The 23128-nt window shown below is 36.4% G+C and overlaps 1 protein-coding gene across 1 annotated transcript; it reads left to right on the top strand.

Moving 5' to 3' along the window:
• The first annotated feature begins 11450 nt into the window (after positions 1-11450).
• LOC142610716 (uncharacterized protein At5g02240-like) lies at positions 11451-15458 on the top strand. Its single transcript, XM_075782633.1, has 7 exons — positions 11451-12012; positions 12644-12915; positions 13007-13043; positions 13132-13229; positions 13379-13440; positions 14895-15018; positions 15157-15458. Exons 1-7 carry the CDS (start codon positions 11703-11705, stop codon positions 15274-15276), a joined length of 1023 nt encoding a protein of 340 aa, XP_075638748.1. The 5' UTR covers positions 11451-11702; the 3' UTR covers positions 15277-15458.
• Positions 15459-23128: the final 7670 nt, after the last annotated feature.

Below are 23128 nucleotides of genomic sequence, written 5' to 3' on the forward strand. Positions count from 1 at the left end.
TAAACATCTCACAGTATCTATTCGAGTAAGTCTTCAAAGTATCACCCTCTCGCATTGCCATTGATAGCAAAGAGTCTAGGGAACGAGGAACCCTGCTACAAGTGACGAATCGTGCCCCAAAGGCCCTTGTAAGCTATTGAAAGGAGCTAATTCCTTCCTCAAACCCATCAAACCATCTCATCGCAACTGGCCCCAAACTAGATGGGAATACTTTGCACATCAAGGCCTCATTCCTCGAGTGAACAGTCATTCTCTGATTAAAATGACTAACATACTCCACCAAGTCTGTCCTACCATTATACATGGTAAAATTTGGTTGTGTGAACCGTTGAGAAAGCTTTGCCCTCTCAATCCTCTGTGTAAACGGTGACTTTGAGATGTGGCATAAAGCCTTGCTCATAGCATCATTCCCCAAGCCTCTATAGGCCGGGCTTTTTATTCCTCTGCCTGTGATGGCGTTCCTCATCATAAGAGAAAGACATGCTAGGAGGAGTCCTTGATCTAGGTCTATAATTGTCATTGTCATCAAATTGGGACCCTAAGCTTGATGGAGACTCCCTCCTTTGCTTACGACGTAACTTTCTACGTAAATGATCTATCTCCAGTTGCAAGTTTTTGGTATCCTCCCCATGAGACACATGGCTCCCACTTCTAGAATGAATCCTATTGGTATGAGTCATATGCACACTAACGTCATGATCTCTCCTTCGTTCAAGATTAAGAAAATGATCCTGACGTTGCAATCCCACAGATTCTTCTCGGTTTGGCCCTAAACCCACCATGATTGAACAAGCTCAAGAGTGTTCAATTCCCCACAGACGGCGGTAATTGTAAGGACACAACTGGATCTAAAGCCCAAAAGGTTTGGACAATGGCCTAATCAGCCCAAAACAATAAATTTGTTAGAGAGTGAGTTTGTTATTGAACGTTCAATGAGTTAAATGTAAATCACTATAGGTTAATTGGCATTGGAATGACTAAGACGAACAAGTTGAAAAGAAAAACACTCCTCGGTCAAGTCCGAAGATGGTCTGTTCTTATATATATATATATATATATATATATATATATATATATTCAAGTTCTTGGTTACAAAGTGGTTTCCTTTCCTGATTTTTGATCCCCTTTCTGTAATGGAATCCTTCCCCTTTTATACTCCCTTCCCCTCTTTCATCCTAGCCTTCCACGTGTAGATCAAATTGCTAATCTCCTTGATACTTGTCCCATCAGCACTTTCTTGAAGTCTTTGTGGGTAGCTATAAGGCTAGAAGTCACTGTTCAGGTATCGCCTCCACATTAACGCGGCCAGTTGGTTAGGTGCAGAGCATTCAATGCAGTGGTAGCAACTTTCTTCCCAAATATTTCTCAATTCTTTGTTGACTCTCCTCTCTCCAAGGCTTATCTACCTTCCAAGCATGGTTGTCCACTTCCTAGTACTTGTTGGGTGGTCTGGCTTTAGGCCTCCACTCTGCTTTCCAAGGAGGTTTGTCTTCTCAGACAACTTCACCTGCTTGTCGTGACCAACTCTTATCCTCGGCCTAAAGACCTACTTGCCTTTACTAATACTGGTTTGTCCTCAGGCTCTTTGACGTCCTCTGGCGCGGCCCACAGCCCAATACCCTTATTCGAGCCACTTATCCCCACAGATAACATTTGTAAGTGATAGTTATTTTCTACGCATAACCAACCCCTTCTTTAATCAGTGGGGTAGTTATTGGCTTAAATAACCACCACCCATTTCCTATTCATAAAAAATTGAAGTCTACAAGCAAATTCTCTTCAACATGTAATCCTCTATCAATAGCAACAATTCTCGATCAATAGACAGATAATTTCATTTTTGCAAGTGTGTTTCATTTCGTATGAATTATCTAAAAGTAGGCTTGTAACTTAACTAGGAGTATTGTAATGTAATTGGATGTGATTTTTACCAATTTCAGTTTGTGTACTATTGTAATCAAGTGACATTGTACTTGTGCTACTATGAAATCAAGTGAGTTCTATTGTCTAATATATCTTGTTTGATCATTTGTGCATTTCATTTCTTTATATTAGGGGTGTGTCAATTCGGTTTCTGTCAGTTTTAATGGGTATGGCCAACCGAAACCGAATATTTCGGTTTGTAAAATTCTCAACCGAAATGGTTGGAAATTAATCGGTTTCGGTGTATTTTGGTTTCAGTCAGTTTTCGGTTTCCAAATAAAGGGTTATTGAGATTTTCAAAACCTAAGTCCCTAACTTTAATCACATATAAAAACAAAGCATTAGAGCAGCGGAGAGAGAGAGAGAGTTGTTGAACAAATTAGAACGACGGAGAGAGAAAAACTTCTAACAATATTTTTTCAACAATTTACACACAGGTTCCAACATAAAATTGAAAATATTTTGAATTAGCAAAAGGGTCTAGACAAAAATTTACCGTTGCTACACCATAGTAGGAGCCTACCACCATGTCTCTAGTGATTTTTCAATCTGAATTGAAGAAAAAACAAAGATATGTGACTCAAAGAGAAGAGAGAGGCACGGCCATAGGACTTAGAGAAAGAAGAAAAAAAGAAGAATGAAGAGGCGTTGAACTGCTGAAGCGAGAAGGGTAGAGACTAGAGAGAGACAGAGAAAATTGGGGAAGGGGGCAGCTTGAAGGTCCATGGGACTCAGAGAAAGAAAAAAAAAAAAAGAGGAGGCGATGAACTGTTAAAGCGAGAAGGGTAAAGAGAGACAGAGAAAATTGGGGAAGGGGGCTGGCCTCCTTACTGACCCTACAATAACAAATTGAAGTTTGCAGTGCTGTGTTAATCGTGTGCCCATTTAATTACTGATATGATGATTAGTTATTGATAAATGAAAAAGTGACGCTAACGGTTGACCTAAATAAAAACTAATAAGAAGTTAAACACATCAACAGTTTATAAAAATGTTGTAAAATAGTTTGTGATTGTAGCATTACTATATATATATATATATATATATATATATATATATAAAGGCAAAATTTAGAGAAAATTCTATTAGATTCTAAATTAGATTTCAATAAATTGTGGGCTAATTTTGTGCCATGTATCCACTTAAATTTTTTTTTTATGTTTGTGCCAATGAATTAATAGTGCAATATACTAAGAGTCTAATATTAATCAAATAAAAAAAAACAATCATATATCTACTCAACAAAATAAAACACATTCTATCTCATCAATTACATTTATCTTACCATGACTCACATAGATATGACACGTGTCCAAGCCATGTGGCAACGTCAAATAAAGAATGCCATGTAGCAACTTTTTTTTATTTAGAGGAGGCAATAATAGACTTTATTTATACAGAATCATATTATATAATGGAAAAGAGAAAAGAGAGATATTCTTCTAACCAAATAATGACATCTTCATTATCTTTTGCAAAACTAGCCAAAGCTAAAGTAGCACGATTACAGCATAAATATATACCAACAAAAGAAATAAAATCAAAACTATCACAAATAAGTTTAATGTCTTTAAGATCCAAGCTACTACAAGAGAACAAATCATCTCCTCAAAGTTTTTCAATGCCCATAAATAGGGATGGCCATACCCATTGGGTAATGGATATCCTATCCTACCCAATCCAAATGTTTTGAATACTACCCAGTTCTTCATGGGTAGAACTTAATTGGGTAGGGTATGGATATTACCCGAATAGTTCGGGTAGGGTATGGATATTATCCATACCCGACCCACATATATATGTAAAAAAAAAAAAAACCCTAACTCTCTCAATTTCACTCTCTCTCTCTCTCTCTCTCTCTCTCTCTCTCTCTCTCTCTCTCTCTCTCTCACTTGAGCCTCCATCCTCACCAGTACCTTGAACTCATCACTCCGATCACCAGCACCACCACTACGGTGGTCTTCTCCATCTCCGAATCGGCAAGCCAGAGCTTCGGATTGTGAAGCAAGGTCTCACCTTTCACGATCTTCTTGACCACGAAGGGGATCCAAATCAGGGTCACGACCACGATTTGCCTGGTGGAGAGGAACGGAGGCCGGTGAATCGGACCGACAGTAAGCTTGGTGTTGGCCTAGACGAAATTGGCCATCGACTCGGCGAGTCGTGAGAAATCGATAATTTTGGACTAGAATCCGAGTAGAGCTTGTTGTGGAGATTTTTAATTTTGGTTTTCATTTGACGAAATCTTGCTTTATCCTCTGTTTGGTTGCTGAGATAATGAAATGAAATCATTGAATCTTATGTATTTTCTTGCATTTTTCCCAGCGATTAAAGACAAGCTGAAAGATTTGCTTTTAAAATTAAAAAAATTAAAAAAAAAAAATTTTGACCTTTAGTTCAGTTGGACTATTAATTTTTTCTGTATTGGGTTTTTGTGATTTGCAGTAGAAGCTTGACGAGGAGGATGATGGGCGAGAGATTGAGATAGAGAGAGAGGTGAGAGTTTTGTTTTTGAAAAAGAGAGAATGAGTGAAATGGAGGAGGAAAAAAAGAAATAGAAAAAAAGACTAAAATTTCTCTCATAAAAAAAGATAGGTGCGTGCTCTGTATTTTTTTTTTTTTTGTTCTAATTTTTGTTTGGTTGGGTTTTTAAAATTTTTTTATTGATTAGTTTTTTTCTTTTTTAAGATAAAGCTATTGGTTAGTTTTTAAGTTAAAATGTTTTGGATTAAAAAAAAAATTAAATGGGTTTCGAGTAGGGTATGGATATCCATGGATAATAAATCCGGGTAAGATTCGGGTATGAATACTAATGGATATTGATATTCGGGTATCCATGGGCAAAATTTTCGAGTAGGGTATAGGTCGGGTATACCCCTACCCTACCCATGGCCATCCCTACCATAAACACCAATAAAAGAGCCGAACGACACCCTCGTGATTTACTAAGACATCAGTGTGGTGAGGAGAAATTTTCATGGCAGGAGATGGGGCTGTAGACAACCCCAGAGGTGGAATGAGATACTAAAAGTCTACCTTTATCAATTGCGTGTCTCTTATGTGAAGGACATTCCAAAAGTGATCAAATATTGTCAACAGCTTCAGAAGGACATTTAGTTGAAGAAGAGAAAACATTTGAGGCTTCAATAATAGAAAAGTTGCTGGATTTACGTATGCGGCGTTTCCAAGACCGAAGGGATAAGTTTGACCCAAAAAAACATCTGAGGTATTTGAAATTATCTCCATATCTACATCAAAATTTAAATCCCCCTTAACAACGTTCTACTTATCCGTATCTACATCCAAATTCAAATCACCTTCAACTATCTTATGATTATCCATATCTAGAATATTTTTCAACTTTCCTTCGATAATCTTCTACTTATCCATATCGCCTACTAGTTGTTGCATAGGACACAAACATGGGACTTATCTTCCTTTGCCGTTGTTGTAGCTTTTGTATTTGAAACAATTTTTTCAGAGGAAGGGTTGGGCTTATTCGATGAATCACCAAAGGATCACTGGGGGAATCTAAAATATTTATGAGAGGATTATCTAGTGGTTTGGATTTTAATTTTGGAGAAGGGATAAGGTTTTCAGATATTTTGGATTTGGGTGGGATAGTATCCTGCTCAAAAATAGAAACTTGTTGGGGATCCCACTTAACAAAAATTCTGGTGAGCCATCCAATAGATACCTAACTGCCATCTTATTGGATTTTCCGACCAACCAAGGAGCTGTCAGTTGATGGTGGATTTGAGAGGACTCGGCTTTGCCCTCTTCATCCTCGAACACATGTATTCCATTGTCAGGGGCGGCTTGATGCATTTAGGGGCCTAAAGCAAAAATTGATTATCTTATTTTAGATGCAAAATTTCTACTAATTAATATGAACTACATAGAATTTTTTTTTTAAAGATATTTTATAGATAGAAAAAGTTTGACAAAATTTTTCATACTTGTATGAAGTGGCAGATTGATAGTGGTAAGTAAAAAAGTGGTGTTCGTGATAGACTTAGATAAGAACTAGTAAAAGTTTGCAAACCCAACTCTTATTATTATTCTTTTTTTTTTTTTTAGAAGTGCAACATTCACAATATTTTTTTACAACAAATCCTAGGTTTTAATTTGCTTTTTGTTTTCTATTTGAAAATATCACTATAATTATTTTTTTGTAATCAATAACAACCTACCACTTAACATTAGTTGTAAAAATGTTGTGAAAAATATTGTGAATGTTGCATTTTTCTCTCATTTTTATTTGTTTTTTATCTGGTAAAAAAATATTATTTTATTTATTGATTATAAATAACCCTATTGGTTAAAATTTGAGTGCCTTTTTTTTACTTGGGGCCTTAGGCGACTGCCTTTCATGCTCTAACATTCAGCCGGCACTGTCCATCATTGTCTTCCTCTCTTGGTTTGGATTGGCTAAAATTACTCTTCGTGTAACTAAATTTTGGAGCCATAGGACGAAGTCATGGACCAAATTGAAAATCATCATCATCTGACGAAAGACAAGCTTCTCTAGTTTTTTGACATTCACGATCTTGGTGACCAAGCATACCACAATGATGGCAAAAGATAGGTAGCCTCTTGTATTTGAAAAAGACACTCCCTTCTTATACATCTTCAATATGAACCATTTTTCCTCTCATAAAAAGGTTTTGTGATATCAATATCCACCCAAGTACGAAGAAAGGGTCCCCAAGCTAGACCTTTCTTAGGGGCATCAACTATAAGACAAGTATTGATCTCATTAGCAATGCGAGTACCAACAGCTATGTTCATAATTTTAATAGGAATGTTAAACACCTAAATCCAAAAAGGAGAACGTTGGAAAATAACATTATTAGAGTTGAGATCACCGTTGAAACACTTCAATAAAATAAGTCTTTTACCAAAAGATCAAGGGCTTCTATCTTGAACTTCAATAATGTTCTCCACTTCTCCTCCTTGGCAAAGATAGCTAGAAATAAATTATTTCCAACTTTTTTAATAGTTACACCATGTGAGCAGCGCCAAAGTTGTTGAAGTGTAGATTTAACAAGCCTCGTTAAAATCTTTGTTGGTTTGTAGCTTGAATAGAGGACTAAATTAGACTTGTTGTTTAGAGAGAGCCGCATCCTAAGAGCTAAGCCAAGAGCTCTTTTTCTTCTTCAGAAAGGTAAAACTTTTTCCATAACTCCTCCAATGAAGCATCCATATTGGATTTAAAAATAAAATAAAATAAAAAATTGGGTAATAAGGAAATGAAAGGAAAAGAAGGAATGAAGGTATGAAAAAAATTATGAGATAAGAATGGATTGATTGTGACAAGAGCTATACATAAAAAATAAAAATCCCCTATTACAATTTGATACTCAAATCTCAGAGGTTTGAATCTTACATGAGAAAACGCAAGTTGGTTTTACTTTCCAAAACTGCAGAGAGCTAGGGAGAAAACTTTATGACTCTGGTATTTGTCTAATTCATTTTTATTAGTATTGAATAGTCATTTAGCAACGTTAGAAGAAAATATGCACATGTAATATTCTTATTAAATGCAAGACCAAAATTAAATTCAAATTTAAATATAAAATATGTAATTAACTCTCAACAAATGCTAAATGAAAATTCTAAATTAAAGACCGTTGAGTTGCCTATAAATATAGGTTTCTCATGTGAAAAAAATTACAAAAACTTAGAAAGAAAACTCTACTGACACTCTGCCAAAATAAAGAGTCATATCTAAGTCCAAAAAAGCACTCTTACTCCCTCAAAATCAATGCTCATTCCTACATTTTCAAATCAAAGTAGGAATTTTCCTTCAAATTTGATAGGCCAAAAACATATTGACAATTTGTGATGGATTATGTTGATTAATTAGCCAAGTTTATTAATTAATCAAATTAACATGCAAACGTGTGATAGCACAAACAAATCACCAATAAACTAAAGTGCAGCGGAAAATAAATTTGACACGGTGATTTATTTACGAATGGGGAAAACCTCCAAGGCAAAAACCCCACCAGATGATTTTAAAGTCGCCACTCCCAATAATCCACTATTATCACAACAAGCTGTTACAAGTAAAAGAATCCAAGTACCTTCTACCAACCTACAGTTGAACCCTTACCCCAATACCCAATTGGACTTGTTTTGTAGTGACAATCTCTCATTTTCAATGCACGGCTCCCAGTACGTGACTAACTAATTACGCGGATCCTAGTACGTGACTTCAATCACCAACTTGAGAAAGATGGTGGCTGCAAAGTTCTTCAGTTCATCCTCACAATGAAGAACAAGAAGATGCTTGGTTACAAAACTTTATCGTGCAAAAACACAGCAGCTTCTTCACAAAGAGATGAACTAGGGCAAACTTTGTCTCCGGTCACAAATTGCTTGAACAGACTTTACTCAATGCTTGTGTAACTTGTTGTGAGAGACCGCGCCCCCGGCCTCTTTTATATGGTGTTGGGCCAAACCCTCGTGAATGGGTGGAGTTGTGTTATTACCTCTCAAAATAGAGGTTTGACTAGTTATATTTTCCCCTTTAGATTAAGGGTTTTATAATGGTGTCGCCACTTATTTAATTATTGGAAAAATAAGAAAACTAAAATTGAAAAATTCCTCGTTTTATTAATTTTCAATTGAATTTACATTGATCATAGGAAAATTACATGGCTTTAGTCCTAGATACAATCTAAGATAAAGTACATGGCTTTGTTTCCTAGTTACAATCTAAAAATTAAAAATTACATGGATAAGCATTTGATCTACTAACCCTTGAGGAATTTTCCTTCAAATTTGAGAGGCCAAAAACGTATTAACCCCTTGTGATGGATTAAGTTGATTAATTAACCACGTTTATTAATTAATCAAATTAACATGCAAACGCGTGGTAGCACAAACAAATCACCAATAAACTAAAGTGCAACGGAAAATAAATTTGACACAGTGATTTGTTTACGAATGAGGAAAACCTCCAAGGCAAAAACCCCACCGGGTGATTTTAAGGTCACCACTCTCGAGAACCCACTATTATCACAATAAGTGGTTACAAGTAAAGGAATCTCAGTACCGTCTACTAATCTACAGTTGAACCCTTACCCCAATACCCAGTTGGACTTGTTCTGTAGTGACAATCTCTCATTTTCAATGCACGGCTCCCAGTATGTGACTAACCTATTGCGCGGATCCCAGTACACGACTTCAATCACCAACTTAAGAAAGATGGTGGCTGCAAAGTTCTTCAGTTCATCCTCACAATGAAGAACAAGAAGATGCTTGGTTACAAAACTCTATGGTGCAAAGACACAATAGTTTCTTCACAAAGAGATGAACTAGGGCAAACTTTGTCTCCGGTCACAAATTGCTTGAACAGACTTTGCTTAATGCTTGTGTAACTTGTTGTGAGAGATTGCGCCCCTGGCCTCTTTTATATGGTGTTGGGCCAAACCCATGTGAATGGGTGGAGTCGTGTTATTGCCTCTCAAAATGGAGGTTTGACTAGTTATATTTTCCCCTTTAGATTAAGGGTTTTACAATGGTGTCGCCACTTATTTAATTATTGGAAAAATAAGAAAACCAAAATTGAAAAATTCTCCGTTTTATTAATTTTCAATTGAATTTATATTGATCATAGGAAAATTACATGACTTTGGTCCTAGATACAATCTAAGATAAAGTACATGGCTTTATTTCCTAGTTACAATCTAAAAATTGAAAATTGCATAGATAAGCATTTGATCTACTAACCCTTGATTTAAGTTCGGAGGCTATGTTACAAGGTGGGAAGGTGTTAGGCACCCACCTTGCCCGGTGAAACCGATCTTCTAGATTATGGTGGCCAACATTCATATCACATCATCCAATATATTATCAATCAATTTGCATGTTGGATTTAAAGTGTGTGCATGTGATAAACCCTAATTCAATTTATTAAACATTTCATTTGGATTGAAAAATAAATTCTAGTGAATGTGTGTGGATTGTAATATCCTAGATTCAAGAATTTAAAAGAATTATTAAACAAACATATTTTTCCTGTTTTTGATGTGGATTTAAGATTGAAACTAGTGCTATGCATGAACATGTGATGAACAACCAAGAACATGTGAAGAACATATAAGAACAATTAAGAACATTCAAACATATTCAAAGGAATTTAAATGATTATTATCATGCTTTAATCTTAAACTCTCATCATGGCAAAAAAAAAAAAAAAACAATTAGGGAAAGAGATTATACCTTCATGCAAGATCTATATGGTGGATGAAGAAACTCTTGAGGGAGGTCCTAAGGGTGGAGGAAAAGAAGAGTTAGGTGAGGAGAAGAGAGAGGGTTTTTGTGTGTCTTGGAATGAAGGAGAAGGGGGGTTTATATAGTAGTGGTGGAGGAAATATGAATGGAAGGCCATTAATGAGGGTTGACAAAGAATCATGAACCTAGACCTCATTTTAGCCTTGGGAGAAATTTAGAGCATTAAATGTAGAGATTGGTAGGAGTGAGGAGCAAGTCAAAATTCTGTTTTCCCGTAGCTACTGTAACAGCCTGTAGGGCCAACTTCAAAAAATCATATCTGACTCAATTCTGACCGGAATTGTCTCGTTCTTGTGCTCAAATTGAAGCCCCGGATGTCTAATTTCTGGAAAAATTAACCTCATTCACAGATTCAAAATAGTCTGAGAGATATCGATGAAATAGTGAGAAGAGGTTATTTGTTAGAAGATGATATTCGGATTTGGTATGATAATTGAAGTTTTACGAAGATGGAAGATGGATATTTTTAGTCTTTTAACTTTAGTTGGTGGAGTTTAGCTCACTTAATGGATCTAGAAGTTTCGTGTCATGTATATTCAAGCAAAATCCATAAATGTTAACTTCAACACAAATATAAGGTACACTAAATGCGAGGGGGGGGGGGGGGGGGGTGGAGTTTAATAGTGTCATGATGGGAGTGGGAGAGGAGACACTGTATTATTGTAATTGAGGTTAAAGATTAGTTCTAAAAAAAATATTCAAGTTAAAGATTAAGGGGAAAAAAGATTCCCAAAATTACCAAACCGTGCAAAGCCGACCTTCATCTTTCAATAAGTGATGGAGCATCATATGATAGGAAAAAATATGTATAAATTGTTTAAAGATCGAAGCGACCAAAATAATAGTGACAATGAGAAGAAAAAAAAAATTTAAAAATTAAATAATATTGTGGCTATAAGCTATTTCAAAAATTTTTTATAAATTATTGATGTGACAAATTTTTACTAATTTTTATTTGAGCATTTTCAATAATATCATTATTTTGCTCATTAATAACTAATTAGCACATCATCCGTTTGTAAAAAGGGTTTATGGTTTCAAAAAAAAATTTAAAAAAAATGTGGAGTTAATGGTTTTAAGTTATAACATTTATAGATCCTCAAAAAAAAAAAAAAGTTATAACATTTATATTTACCAAAAAAAAAAAGCCTTGAAATTTAAGAAAAATGTGAAGGCCGACACACAATTGGCAATTATTCTCGAAGTTTGGAAACAAAGAGAGCGTATGCGTATCAACCTATCGTAGAGTAGAGCGTGGAACGAAAGAGCGTGGCATGACTTCCTCTTCCTAGTTGCTTCGCTAAGATAAGGTAGGGATAAGACGAGAATCTAAAACAAACGAACCTAACCTGATTAACGGCAACGAGGAAAAAAAGCAAGCCAAAAAGCTCGGAACTAAAGAAATTCTGAATCTCACCGACGGCAAAATGGACAGCACATATTAGTGTCCGTACTACTACTTACTATTTTCCTCAATGGCTATCGTTACACGTGTCCCATTGGGCTTCCCTACACCTAGCTTCTCCTCCTCATTAAGCAAATGCAAATCAAGTCAATATCATAAACAATATAGACATAGTTTGGTGGCATTATCATCACCATCTACAAGGGTTCCAGAAACTTCCACACTTTTCTCTCCTTATATTATATCGAGTAATTCTTCTTATTCACCATTTCTGCAAAAGAAGGACACAAAGGGTTTTAGAAGGGTTAAAGTGGTATCAGCAGCAATGGCAGATTTGGCTCCAAGCACTGTTCTTATTACTGGAGCTGGCGGCAGAACAGGTTTAGTTTAATTCCCTCCCTTTCTTTTTCACTTTTTTTTTTTTTTGGTCTGTAAGAAGTGGGGTTTTGGTAGATTTGTTAAAGGGTTTAATTGTTTAAATAATCATTTAAAAAATGGTGCTTTGTGTTTAAGTGGGTGCAATAAGTATATTAAATTTGGAGGGTTAAACGGATTGCCTTTAGCCATATGGGTTTATGTGCAATTACATTATATTGTACTGTATCATTTTATTCCATCTAATCACGAGTGTATACTCAACAATGTAAATTAGATAGTTATATTGCGATTTACCCCAGGCTTGATGGTGAAATTGTTAATATAGAAAAGGGGTTTTGAAGAAATGGAAGTCACCCCCATTGAATTTTAGTGGGACATTCCCTTGGGTTCTAAATGAATTCTTGTAATAAACACAATTTGTATTTCTACTGATTCAGTAGCTAGTTGCTATGAATTTTTACTGACCCTTTGATTTTTGATTGGGTGATTGGGTCGCTTTATTTAATCTTGGATTTTCAATGGGTTTTTTTAATTGAAATAGAAATGTAGATGAGAAAGCAGATATCTTGCTCTTTCTTCCTATTAAGGAAGAGTTTCCAATTGACAGGGTTTTAATTTGTTAAATTTTGGTAGGTCAAATTGTTTATAAGAAGTTAAAGGAGAGGTCAGAGCAGTATGTTGCAAGAGGTCTGGTCAGAACAGAAGAGAGCAAGGAGAAAATTGGTGGAGCAGATGATGTTTTTGTTGGGGATATAAGGGATGCTGGCAGCCTAGTTCCTGCAATCCAAGGTATTGATGCTCTTGTAATTCTGACAAGCGCTGTGCCAAAGATGAAGCCTGGTTTTGACCCAAGCAAAGGTGGAAGACCCGAGTTCTACTTTGAAGATGGAGCATATCCTGAACAGGTCATTTCTACATTTCATAATCTTTGTATTGTGTTATGTTTTTTATCTTTGTTTTTCTTTCTATTGTTGATGTAATGTTTTTGCTTCTTAGGTTGATTGGATTGGGCAGAAAAATCAAATAGATGCTGGTGGAGTATTTGCTTTCCTCCTTTCTACTTAGTCGAATTCTATTTACAGCAGTCTTTGTTTTTCTGAGTTATATGGTTTCTATGACAGCTAAGGCTGCGGGAGTGAAGCAAATTGTGTTGGTTGGCTCTATGGGTGGAACAGATCTAAATAATCCCTTGAACAGCTTGGGTAACGGCAATATATTGGTTCGTGATCCCTTTATATTTCAAATTCAAATTGACCTTTTTTCTTATGCTTTGTTTTCATTTCTTTAGTTATTTGTTCTTCACTAATATTATACTTAATAAAAACATAGTGCTAGGCAAAATGCTTAATCTTGTTTACCACAATATAGGTTTGGAAGAGAAAGGCTGAGCAGTATTTGGCTGACTCTGGTGTTCCATACACAATTATAAGGTACCTTGTTAGTCTTTACTATCCATGTTTATTTTTTCAGTGTCATATGAAATACTATAAACAATATAGTCGACTTATAATTTATAGAGGAAAAATAAAAGACCCACTGTAGTCGGTATTTTCACCTATATGATGCCTGGATGAAATTGACAATGTAAATTTCTACTAAGTGGGGATAAACAGTATTAAGTTATGCTATTTGACAATCTTTTTCCCATTGCATTCAAGCAAGTATACATGGATGATAGTCATTTCATCTATTATGTCATAAAGGACTTACACATCTCTTTTAGATGTACAGTGACCTGTCTTTTCCTTCCAAAGTTTTTGGACAACACCTAATGCATTTTATTCACTTATGCCTTGTAGCCACCCTTTATTTTTTTGTTTGCTTCCCTTATAATGTTCTGAGGTGTCAGCCGTTCAAGTAATTTTGATCTGCCTTTATCCAAATTATTTCTATTGTATTTCCTTCTCCATTGATGCCAGCTCAACCCTGAAACAACCCCCTTCCCCCTCTTTTGTTTCAACTTGATGACCTGGTCTTTATCCAGCCTTCATCTCATCTCAACTTAAACTGAAAAATTCAACTAGCTCCCAATGTTCCTTATAACCTGTCCTCCTAAGCCTATCCGAATTTGGTTGCAAACTCTTGCACCTAGATGCTTTCCTCTCTATTTTTTTTTTTTTTGGTTTTTTTTTCCTTCTAATTTTTCATTTATTTATAAAGTTCCAGCGTTACCTTCTCTATCTCATTTTAGTTCCCCTAGGGATTCATTTTTGTCTTCTTCCCTTCTTCAGGCAACCAGCATCCTTATGTCTAAATTTGCCACCAATTAGAGCATTGAGCAAGCTTCCATTCAATAGTCATTTCTGCATTTCATCACCACCATATCAAATAGTTGCACACCCACGTCAGTTTCTACACATTGTTTTGCATCGAGAATCTCTCTCTCATTGTGGTCAAATAATCTGTAAAAATGAAGGTTTTGTAGTTAGACTCCCAATTTTCCTCTGAAGTCTAAAAAACTGAAGCCTTGAATTCTATAATCTATTTTACGGACATAACACTGACAATCTGTATTAAAGTCAATATTGGAGTCTGTAGCTCAAAAATAAATGGCTTCTTGCAAAAATACCATGTTCATTGTTTTAGTAATTCCTGTTTGGCAATTTGGCTCCAATATTTACATCTTCAATTCACTGTGATGGAGAAAAACTATTTGGCATGTGTATATTTGGAAGTCTTCATTGAAGTTCCAAATTGAGTTAACGAAACCTTTTCATAATTATATAGGTTTTCTAAGGGCCAAAATTTATCTTTGAACTTTTGAATAAATCAGTTATTCTTCCATGGATTAGTAGTTTCAAAAGTAATTTTGAAAATTTGTCACTATTTTATTATCCTGTTGCTACTTGTTAATTGACATTGGCCACCAATATGGTTGAGTTAGGGCTGGAGGCCTGCAAGATAAAGAAGGAGGTATCCGAGAATTACTTATTGGAAAGGATGATGAGCTTCTTAAGACAGACACAAGAACCATCGCAAGGGCTGATGTTGCAGAAGTCTGCCTTCAGGTATTGTTTATAGTTGCATTTCTCCAAATACATGGTTTTTCTGAGTCTTCGTACTCAATGCCCTTAAAGCAGCATTTGATCTTATGGTTGTGTGCCTTACATTATTTACTTAGAATGCATCATTTTTTTTTTCAACAGGCACTACAATTTGAGGAGGCCAAGTTTAAGGCGTTTGATTTGTCCTCAAAGCCTGAGGGAGCGGGTACACCAACAAAGGATTTTAAGGCTCTTTTTGCTCAAATCACCACCCGTTTCTGATTTTTGATGGCCAATATACTTTGTCTAGGACAGTGTTTCCTCATTCAAACTTCAAAGTTTTAGTTCAAAACGCTGTTATTTGACCTCATAAATAGCTATGTTGAACAAAACTACTGTAACCGGCTTATTAGCTCTAAATGCTCAGGTTCCTGAAGCTTTGTATAAAACACTTTTTATTCCTAGAGCGATCTTGAGGTTAGAAGCCTGGATTTATGCGTGTTATCGCCTGCCAGTGAAACAGTCATCATGGGTCTATTAGCATCTTCTATTATTGGCCCTTTGACAATCTTGCCTTTTCTTGTGTTGTGAATATGATCTTCCTTCAGGAGGTTAACATTTGCACTTGGATTAGTTTATTTGCTTGAAGTTGATAGAAAATTTTTACATAATTTTTACATAGAATAAGTGAGTCTTTAAAAAAACTAGACATAAACCAATAAGCTAACAAAAAAAAAAAAAGAAGCTAATCCTCAAAATCGTCCATTCTAAATCACCTAGGCAAGAAGACCCCTTAGAATAAATAATTATTAACATCTGATTAGGGCTGTCAAACTGGTTGGATGACCCGACCAAACCGATCAGATCCGCCCGACCCGAAGCCCCATGGTCGGTTCCAAATACCTAAGTCAGTCGGATGCGGGTCTAATTACTACAAAACTCGAAGTATCGGTTCAAGTGACAGTTTAAAAGTCTGAAAACTGTAGCAATCGACCCGACCGAAACTATTGTACCATCTGCATATTTAATTTCACTTTCACTTGGGCAGTTAAGTTTTTCCATAGTGGAATAGACTTTTGTGTTTTGTCAAGTCAGTGGGCAGTAGCTATTCACCACAAATTAACTATAAGTTGTCATCCCATCAAAAAAAAAAAAAAACTATAAGTTGTCATGTCAGTAGCTATTCACCACAAATTAAACACAAAATTAACTATAAAAAAATTGTTTGAATCAATGTTGGTCGGCAGATTAGCTATCCACGTCAGTTTGAACTTTGGAATCAATGTTAAGCAATAGCTATTCCCGTGAGCATTAATGGCTTTGTCCTATATTAGTTGTTGGGCTCAATGCAATTTCACCTTTATAAACTGTAAAATTCTTACACGCTCAATCTAAATAGAAATGAACCTTTATTGATGAAAGAGTAAAAGAATGGAAGTAACAATGCATACAAGCCTTGAGTCATATATATACCGAGACTAAAGCATGTGAAAGAAACGGTCAAAATAACTAACTTTTTAAGAGCATTCACAGCAGTGGAGTTAAAAAGTTAGCAATTTAGCTCTATTAAAAATTATTTTATCTATTTTACTTACACACATACTACAGTAGTGGATCTATTTTAACTTTCAACACAATAAAATAATATAAACATCACAATAAAATAATATATCTACCATAATAAAATAATACATCTCACTACAATAAAAACACCACAATAAAAAGATAACGTGAACACAAAATAAAAAAATTTTTTTTTTTTTTTAGCTCTCATGAACAGTGCACATCTATAGATAGATGTGCACTGTAGCAATGAGCTAAAAAAATATAAATTTAGCTCCATTGCTGCATGCTTCTTTTTGGTGTTTTGGTGGAGCAAAAATAGCTATATAACTATTTAGCTCCACTGCTACAAGTGCTCTAAAAACAGGGGAAATCGGTTATAGTTATACTCCACATCATACACACGTGTCCAATTTGCTTCCTAACATCCTTGCATACGTGGCAGCATCTATTGTATTGAACACGAGCTAATCACAGTGAGGTAGTGCTTCAATTAGATCCATAGCAACTGATTGATCACTGCTTCTGTCACTTTGAATCTGTGAGCTGAGCGGATTAGCAAAATGCACTGCTCCTTGATGCAGGGAATCATTTTGTTTTGCTATTTTAACACTCCCCCTCAAGAGCAAAGCTCTTGCTTCTTGATTGTGTTTTGCATACTCTGGATACTGTATTTTAGGAGCAAAGATGTTGATGATTCCTAGCCTTGCTAACAACTTTGAGAATTGTTCAACCCCAAGTGCTTTTGTAAATATGCTTGCCAGCTGATTCCTTGAAGAAACATAAAACATCTTGACGGTACCATCCAAGACTTTATTTCTCACTATATGGCAGTCTGCTTCTATATGCTTTGACCTCTCATGAAATATAGGATTTGCAGAGATATGTATGGCTGCCTGGTTGTCACAGTATAGCAGCACTGGTCTCTCATGTGGAATGTGCAAGTCTCTCAACAAGTAAAGCAACCAAGTTACTTCACAAGTGGTAGTGTCCATTGATCTATACTCTGCTTCAACAGAAGATCTAGACACTATATCTTGCTTTTTAGCCCTCTAAGAAATCAAAGAATCCCCTAGGAAGACACAATAACCAATCATGGATTTTCTTGTGTCAGGGCAGCCTGCCCAATCTACATCACAAAATGCCTTTAGCTGCAAGTCTGATTCAACAGGGAAGAATACCCCCTGCCTTGGAGTTCCTTTGATGTATTGAAGGATTCTGGCAGTTGCCTTCATGTGTGGAATTCGAGGTTGAGCTAGAAATTGAGTAAGCCTATGGACTGCATAAGCTATATCAGGTCTGCTCAAAGTCAAGTACATCAATTTTCCTATTAACCTCCTATACTGCCTTACATCTTTAATTAACTCTCCATCTGCCTTAGATAGCTTTAATTGTTGCTCCATTGGTGTCTTGACAAGTTTGCAACCAAGCATTCCTGCCTCTTTTAAAACTTCAAGAGCATACTTTCTTTGGTTAATGCTAATAGCTTTAGCACTTCTTGCAATCTCCAATCCCAAAAAATATTTGAGGGAACCAAGATCTTTGATTCCAAATTCCTGGTCTAATAATGACTTTAACTTTGCAACACAAGCTGAGTCATTACCTATGATTATCATATCATCTACATAGACCAATAATGCAGTAAAGGAAGAACCATCAGCATGAACAAACAAAGAATGATCTGCTTGGGACTGTTTGAAACCAAGCTGCATAATAATGTCAGAAAGCTTGGCATTCCACTATCTTGAAGCTTGTTTGAGACCATATAGAGACTTGACCAATTTGCATACTAAAGGAGTAGAAGAAGTGGAACTAGGAGACTCCCCCTTACTGTGAAAACCAGGAGGCAAGTCCATGTACACCTCCTTATCAAGCTCACCATGAAGAAAAGCATTGTTTATGTCTAGCTGATGCAAAGGCCACCCTTTGGCTAAAGCAAGATCAATCAAAACCCTCACGGATACAATCTTAGCAACAAGACTAAAAACCTCCAAAAAATCAAGACCTTCCCTTTGGGTATAGCCTTTAGCAACCAACCTTGCTTTATACCTTTCTACAGTCCCATCAGGATTCAACTTCACTCTATATACCCATTTACATCCAATAGGTCTTTTACCTAGTGGCAAAGGAGTAAGCACCCAAGTATGAGTCTGTTCTAAGGCTTGAATCTCTTTATCCATAGCCTCCCTCCAAAGAGGGTCTTGAACAGCTTGATGAAAATATTGTGGGGCTTGATGACCATGACTGGCAATCATGAGATAGGATTGATAAGTAGGATCCAAATGACAATAAGTGAGACAATCTGCAATGTCATAAGGAGTCCCTGAGGCATGGGAAGGGGCAGATGAAGATGATACAGCAGCTGAATTGCAAGCAAAATCCTGTAGATATACTAGAGCTTTGTGAGCTCTAGTGGACCTTCTGGGTGGTGGCTGATTCGCACTAGGAATGTTAGGAACAGAAACAGCAATATCAAGGAAATTGGAGGGAAGAGAAGGTAAGCAAGGAGGATTGGGTGGACTAGGTAAAGGAGTGGAACAAGAATTTGAAGGTGAAAGCAAGGAAGGACAAGGAGGAGACGACTCAACAGGAGCATCTGGTATGCTAACAGGAGTGACAAAAGGATCCATATCAGAAATAGGAGCATCAACCTCAGTAAGAAAAGGATCAGAAAAATCTTTTACAGCAGTGACAAAAGGAAAAAAAATTTCATGAAAGTATACATCCCTGGAAACAAAAACAACTTTGGTGGACATATTCATGACCTTGTAACCCTTAACCCCAATAGGATAACCCAAGAAGACACATTTAGATGCTCTTGGATCAAATTTAGTCCTATTTTGAGAAAGGGTAGATGCATAGCATAGACAGCCAAAAACTTTTAAATGAGTGTAAGTTGGAACTTGACCAAAAAAAACCTCAAAAGGAGTTTTATGGCCTAAAACAGAAGATGGGGTTCTATTAATCAAGTAAGTGGCTGTAAGAATGCAAGGCCCCCACAAATGCAAAGGTAGGTTGGATTGAAATCTAAGTGCTCTTGCAACATTTAAGAGATGCTAATGTTTCCTCTCAACTATAGCATTTTGTTGAGGGGTTTCAACACAACTTAATTGGTGCAAGATACCCCTTTGAGAAAAAAATGTAGACATGATGAATTCAGTCCCATTATTTGTCTTAATGCATTTAACCTTTCTTGAAAATTGTGTTTCTATCATGATGCAAAATTGTTCCAAGATGGCTTGAGTTTGGGATTTATGTTTAAGGAGATAAACCCAAGTGCATCTTGAACAGTCATCTACAATTGTTAAGAAATATTTGCAACCATTAATGGTAGAAACTGAAAAGGGTCCCCATAAGTCACAGTGAATCAAATCAAAGCAATGACTAGAAATGTGAGAACTAGAACTGAAGGGTAATTTCTTTTGCTTGGCTAAAGGACAAATTTCACAAGCAACCATTTTATTTGCATTGAAAAGTGGTACATCATTATGTTTCAACAATGCCAATTTTGCATTTGACAAGTGTCCTAATCTGAAATGCCAAATATGTGGCTGGACATGAACATTATTGACAGCATGAACATTATTGACAAAATGAAAATTAGGAAAACAGTTTGATGAGGCTGAGATGCTCTCTTCCAGCAGATATAATCCTTTGTACTCCTTACCCAGACCAATTGTGCTCCAATGAGCCAGGTCCTGGATGAAGCAAAGAGTTCCAAAGAACATGAGATAGCAAGAAATTGACTTAGCCAAATTACTGATAGAAAGAAGATTAAAGGTAAATGAGGGAACACACAAAACATTGTGAAGAACAAGTTTTGCTGAGATTTCAACAGTTCCTATATGTGTTACTAAGGCTAACTCTCCATCTGGGAGATTAACAAAAGTGTTCAAAACAGTAGTGATAGAAGTAAAACAAGACACAGAATACACCATGTGATCTGTGGCTCCTGTATCAATTACCCAATCAGACCTATTGAAGGCAGTCCTATCAACTTTTCTAGCAGAAAAAATGGAATGCTGAAAAGTAGGGTTAAAGAAATGATTGGAATGATTACCTGACATGAGTGCAAGGTTGAAAGTAGGATAGGTATTGATCTGTGATTGTGAAGAAGAGCCCACCAAACTAGAACCTTCACTAGAGACTCCTTCCACACCAGTAGTCATACAAGAAATGCTTGCATTTGCAGCATGATGTGTATCACCAAGAGTATTCCTTGTGCCAGTGGTTCTTGAGTTGAGAAAGGCCAACAACTTCTCACACTGTGCTCTAGAAATAGGGCACCGATTCTCAGTATTCAAAATACCATTTCCAGGATTGAAAGAGGCTTGATTTGCATTGGCTATTGGTTTGCCTTTGGGCTTGTAACCAGGTGGATAGCCATGCAATTTGTAGCATTTTTCAATCGTATGCCCTGACATGTTACAGTGGGTACAAAAAGGCCTATCCTTTTTTCCATTTCCTTTAGAGTTTCCCTTAAAATTGGCATACATTGCCATTGTATCAAACTGAGAAGAACCAGAACCTCCATGGCCTACATTCTTATGAGATTCTTCTTGCAAAATCAGTGAATAAACCTTGCTCATTGAGGGAAAAGGATCCATCATAAGAATCTGACTTCGAACAGTGTCAAAGCTCTCATTCAATCCCATGAGAAATCTCATTACATAGGCCTTGTTATGCGAATTAATCAGAATCTTCATAGCTCCACAAGAACATTTGGGCATTGGTTCATAATTCAGCAATTGATCCCACAATCACTTGAATTTGGTATAAAACTCAGTCACAGACATCTGATTTTGACGAATTTGAGAAATCTCACTCTGCAAATTGTAGATTTTAGGTCCATTCCCTTATGAAAACACATTCTGGAGCTCAATTCGCATATCCCTTGCAGTTTCACAGTACATAATACTACTCGAGACATCCACGTGCATAGAATTGATCAACCAAGAAAGCACCATAGTGTTGCAGCTCTCCCAATCTTCATACAGAGGAGATTCAAGATCTGGCTTCACGACTTTTCCGTTCACAAAGCCAATCTTCTTCTTCGCAGTGAGGGCAAGCACCATAGCTCTTGACCATGATTGATAATTCTTCTTTACTAATAGAGGTTGTGTAACAAGAATGTTTCCTGGATTCTCACTGGAATTCAAGAAATAGGGATTAGGAGTAACGGAAGCTGAATCATTTGGTGAACTTGAGTTTGTGTGTGTGGATTGATTATTGACAGGATCAGGGGATGCATGAGTGGATTGATTTTTTGCTTTAGTGGACGCCATTGAAGGACCTTGAAGCTCTGATACCATGTAAAATTCTTATACTCTCAATCTAAATAGAAATGAACCTTTATTGATGAAAGAGTAAAAGAATGAAGTAACAATACATACAAGCCTTGGGCCATATATATACTGAGACTAAAGCAAGTGAAAGAAACTGTCAAATAACTAACTTCCAAAAAATAGGGGAAATTTGTTACAGTTATACTCCACATCATACACACGTGTCCAATTTGCTTCCTAACATCCTTGCATACGTGGCAGCATCTATTGTATTGAACACATGAGCTGATTATAGTGAGGTAGTGCTTCAATTAGATACATAGCAACTGATTGATCACTGCTTCTGTCAGTTTGAATCTGTGAACTGAGCGGATTAGCAAAATGCACTGCTCCTTGATGCAGGGAATCATTTTGTTTTGCTTTTTTAACATAAACCAAAAGAAAACAATAATATTAATGACTCCCATATTCCCAATCCACACCTCAGAATTTCTCTTTAAAATTAAAACCGTAGCTTGACTCTTCCTTACGATCCATCACCATTGTCGACGAGTTTCTCTTCTTGTTTGCCGACGAGTTTCGCTTTCTGTTTGTTACCATGTGTTGGGTCTCCTCTCTCTCAAGTATAATTTCAAACTCTCACTTCTCTCTTTATCTCCGTTCCAAGCTCATAGATATTTGGTTTTTTCTATTTTTTATGTTTGATTTCTCTCTCTTTCTCCATTTCAAGCTTTTTTCTTTGCTTGATTTTCCCTCTCTTTTTGTTCTTTTCCTTCAAACCGATCACCCGATGAATCCGACCTGCCAAACTGAAGAACCGAGATAAACGGTTTCGACCAACCATTCGGTCAACAACGGATGAGAAATCTGTTCACCCGACTTAAGCGGGTCGAGTGATAGCTTGACCCCAAACCCAATCCGCCCGACCCGTGGACAACCCTACACTTGATTAAGGGATAATTGTAAGGTATTTGGAATTTCAAATTAATAAATTAATACAAGGAAGCTGCCTACTACAAAAATTAATTTTTTACATGATTTGATGATTAATGTCATTTGATGGGACTGGCGAAATCAACTATAGACGAGACCGCTCTCAGAGACGAGCCTAAGCAAGTGTCCACGTCACCGACGAGGATATCAGGATCATTCAATGTCGTCAATAATGTCCAGGATGGTTACAAAACCAGCTGGACAGACCGTTGAGGGCATATTAAAACCCCATTACTCAGCAGGAAGCGTTATCAAGAAAGGCATTAACATCACAATATCAACCACAACGGCTA

The sequence above is a fragment of the Castanea sativa genome, chromosome 9 (assembly GCF_040712315.1).
Source record: "Castanea sativa cultivar Marrone di Chiusa Pesio chromosome 9, ASM4071231v1".
Classification (NCBI taxonomy): Eukaryota; Viridiplantae; Streptophyta; class Magnoliopsida; order Fagales; family Fagaceae; genus Castanea; species Castanea sativa.

Excerpts from the sequence above, each read along its gene's own strand:
- LOC142610716 (XM_075782633.1), top strand. The coding sequence starts at position 11,703 with ATGGCTATCGTTACACGTGTCCCATTGGGCTTCCCTACACCTAGCTTC. Across the intron at positions 12,013-12,643 it reads TGGAGCTGGCGGCAGAACAG|GTCAAATTGTTTATAAGAAG; the intron begins GTTTAGTTTAAT and ends AAATTTTGGTAG. Across the intron at positions 13,230-13,378 it reads TGGGTAACGGCAATATATTG|GTTTGGAAGAGAAAGGCTGA; the intron begins GTTCGTGATCCC and ends ACCACAATATAG.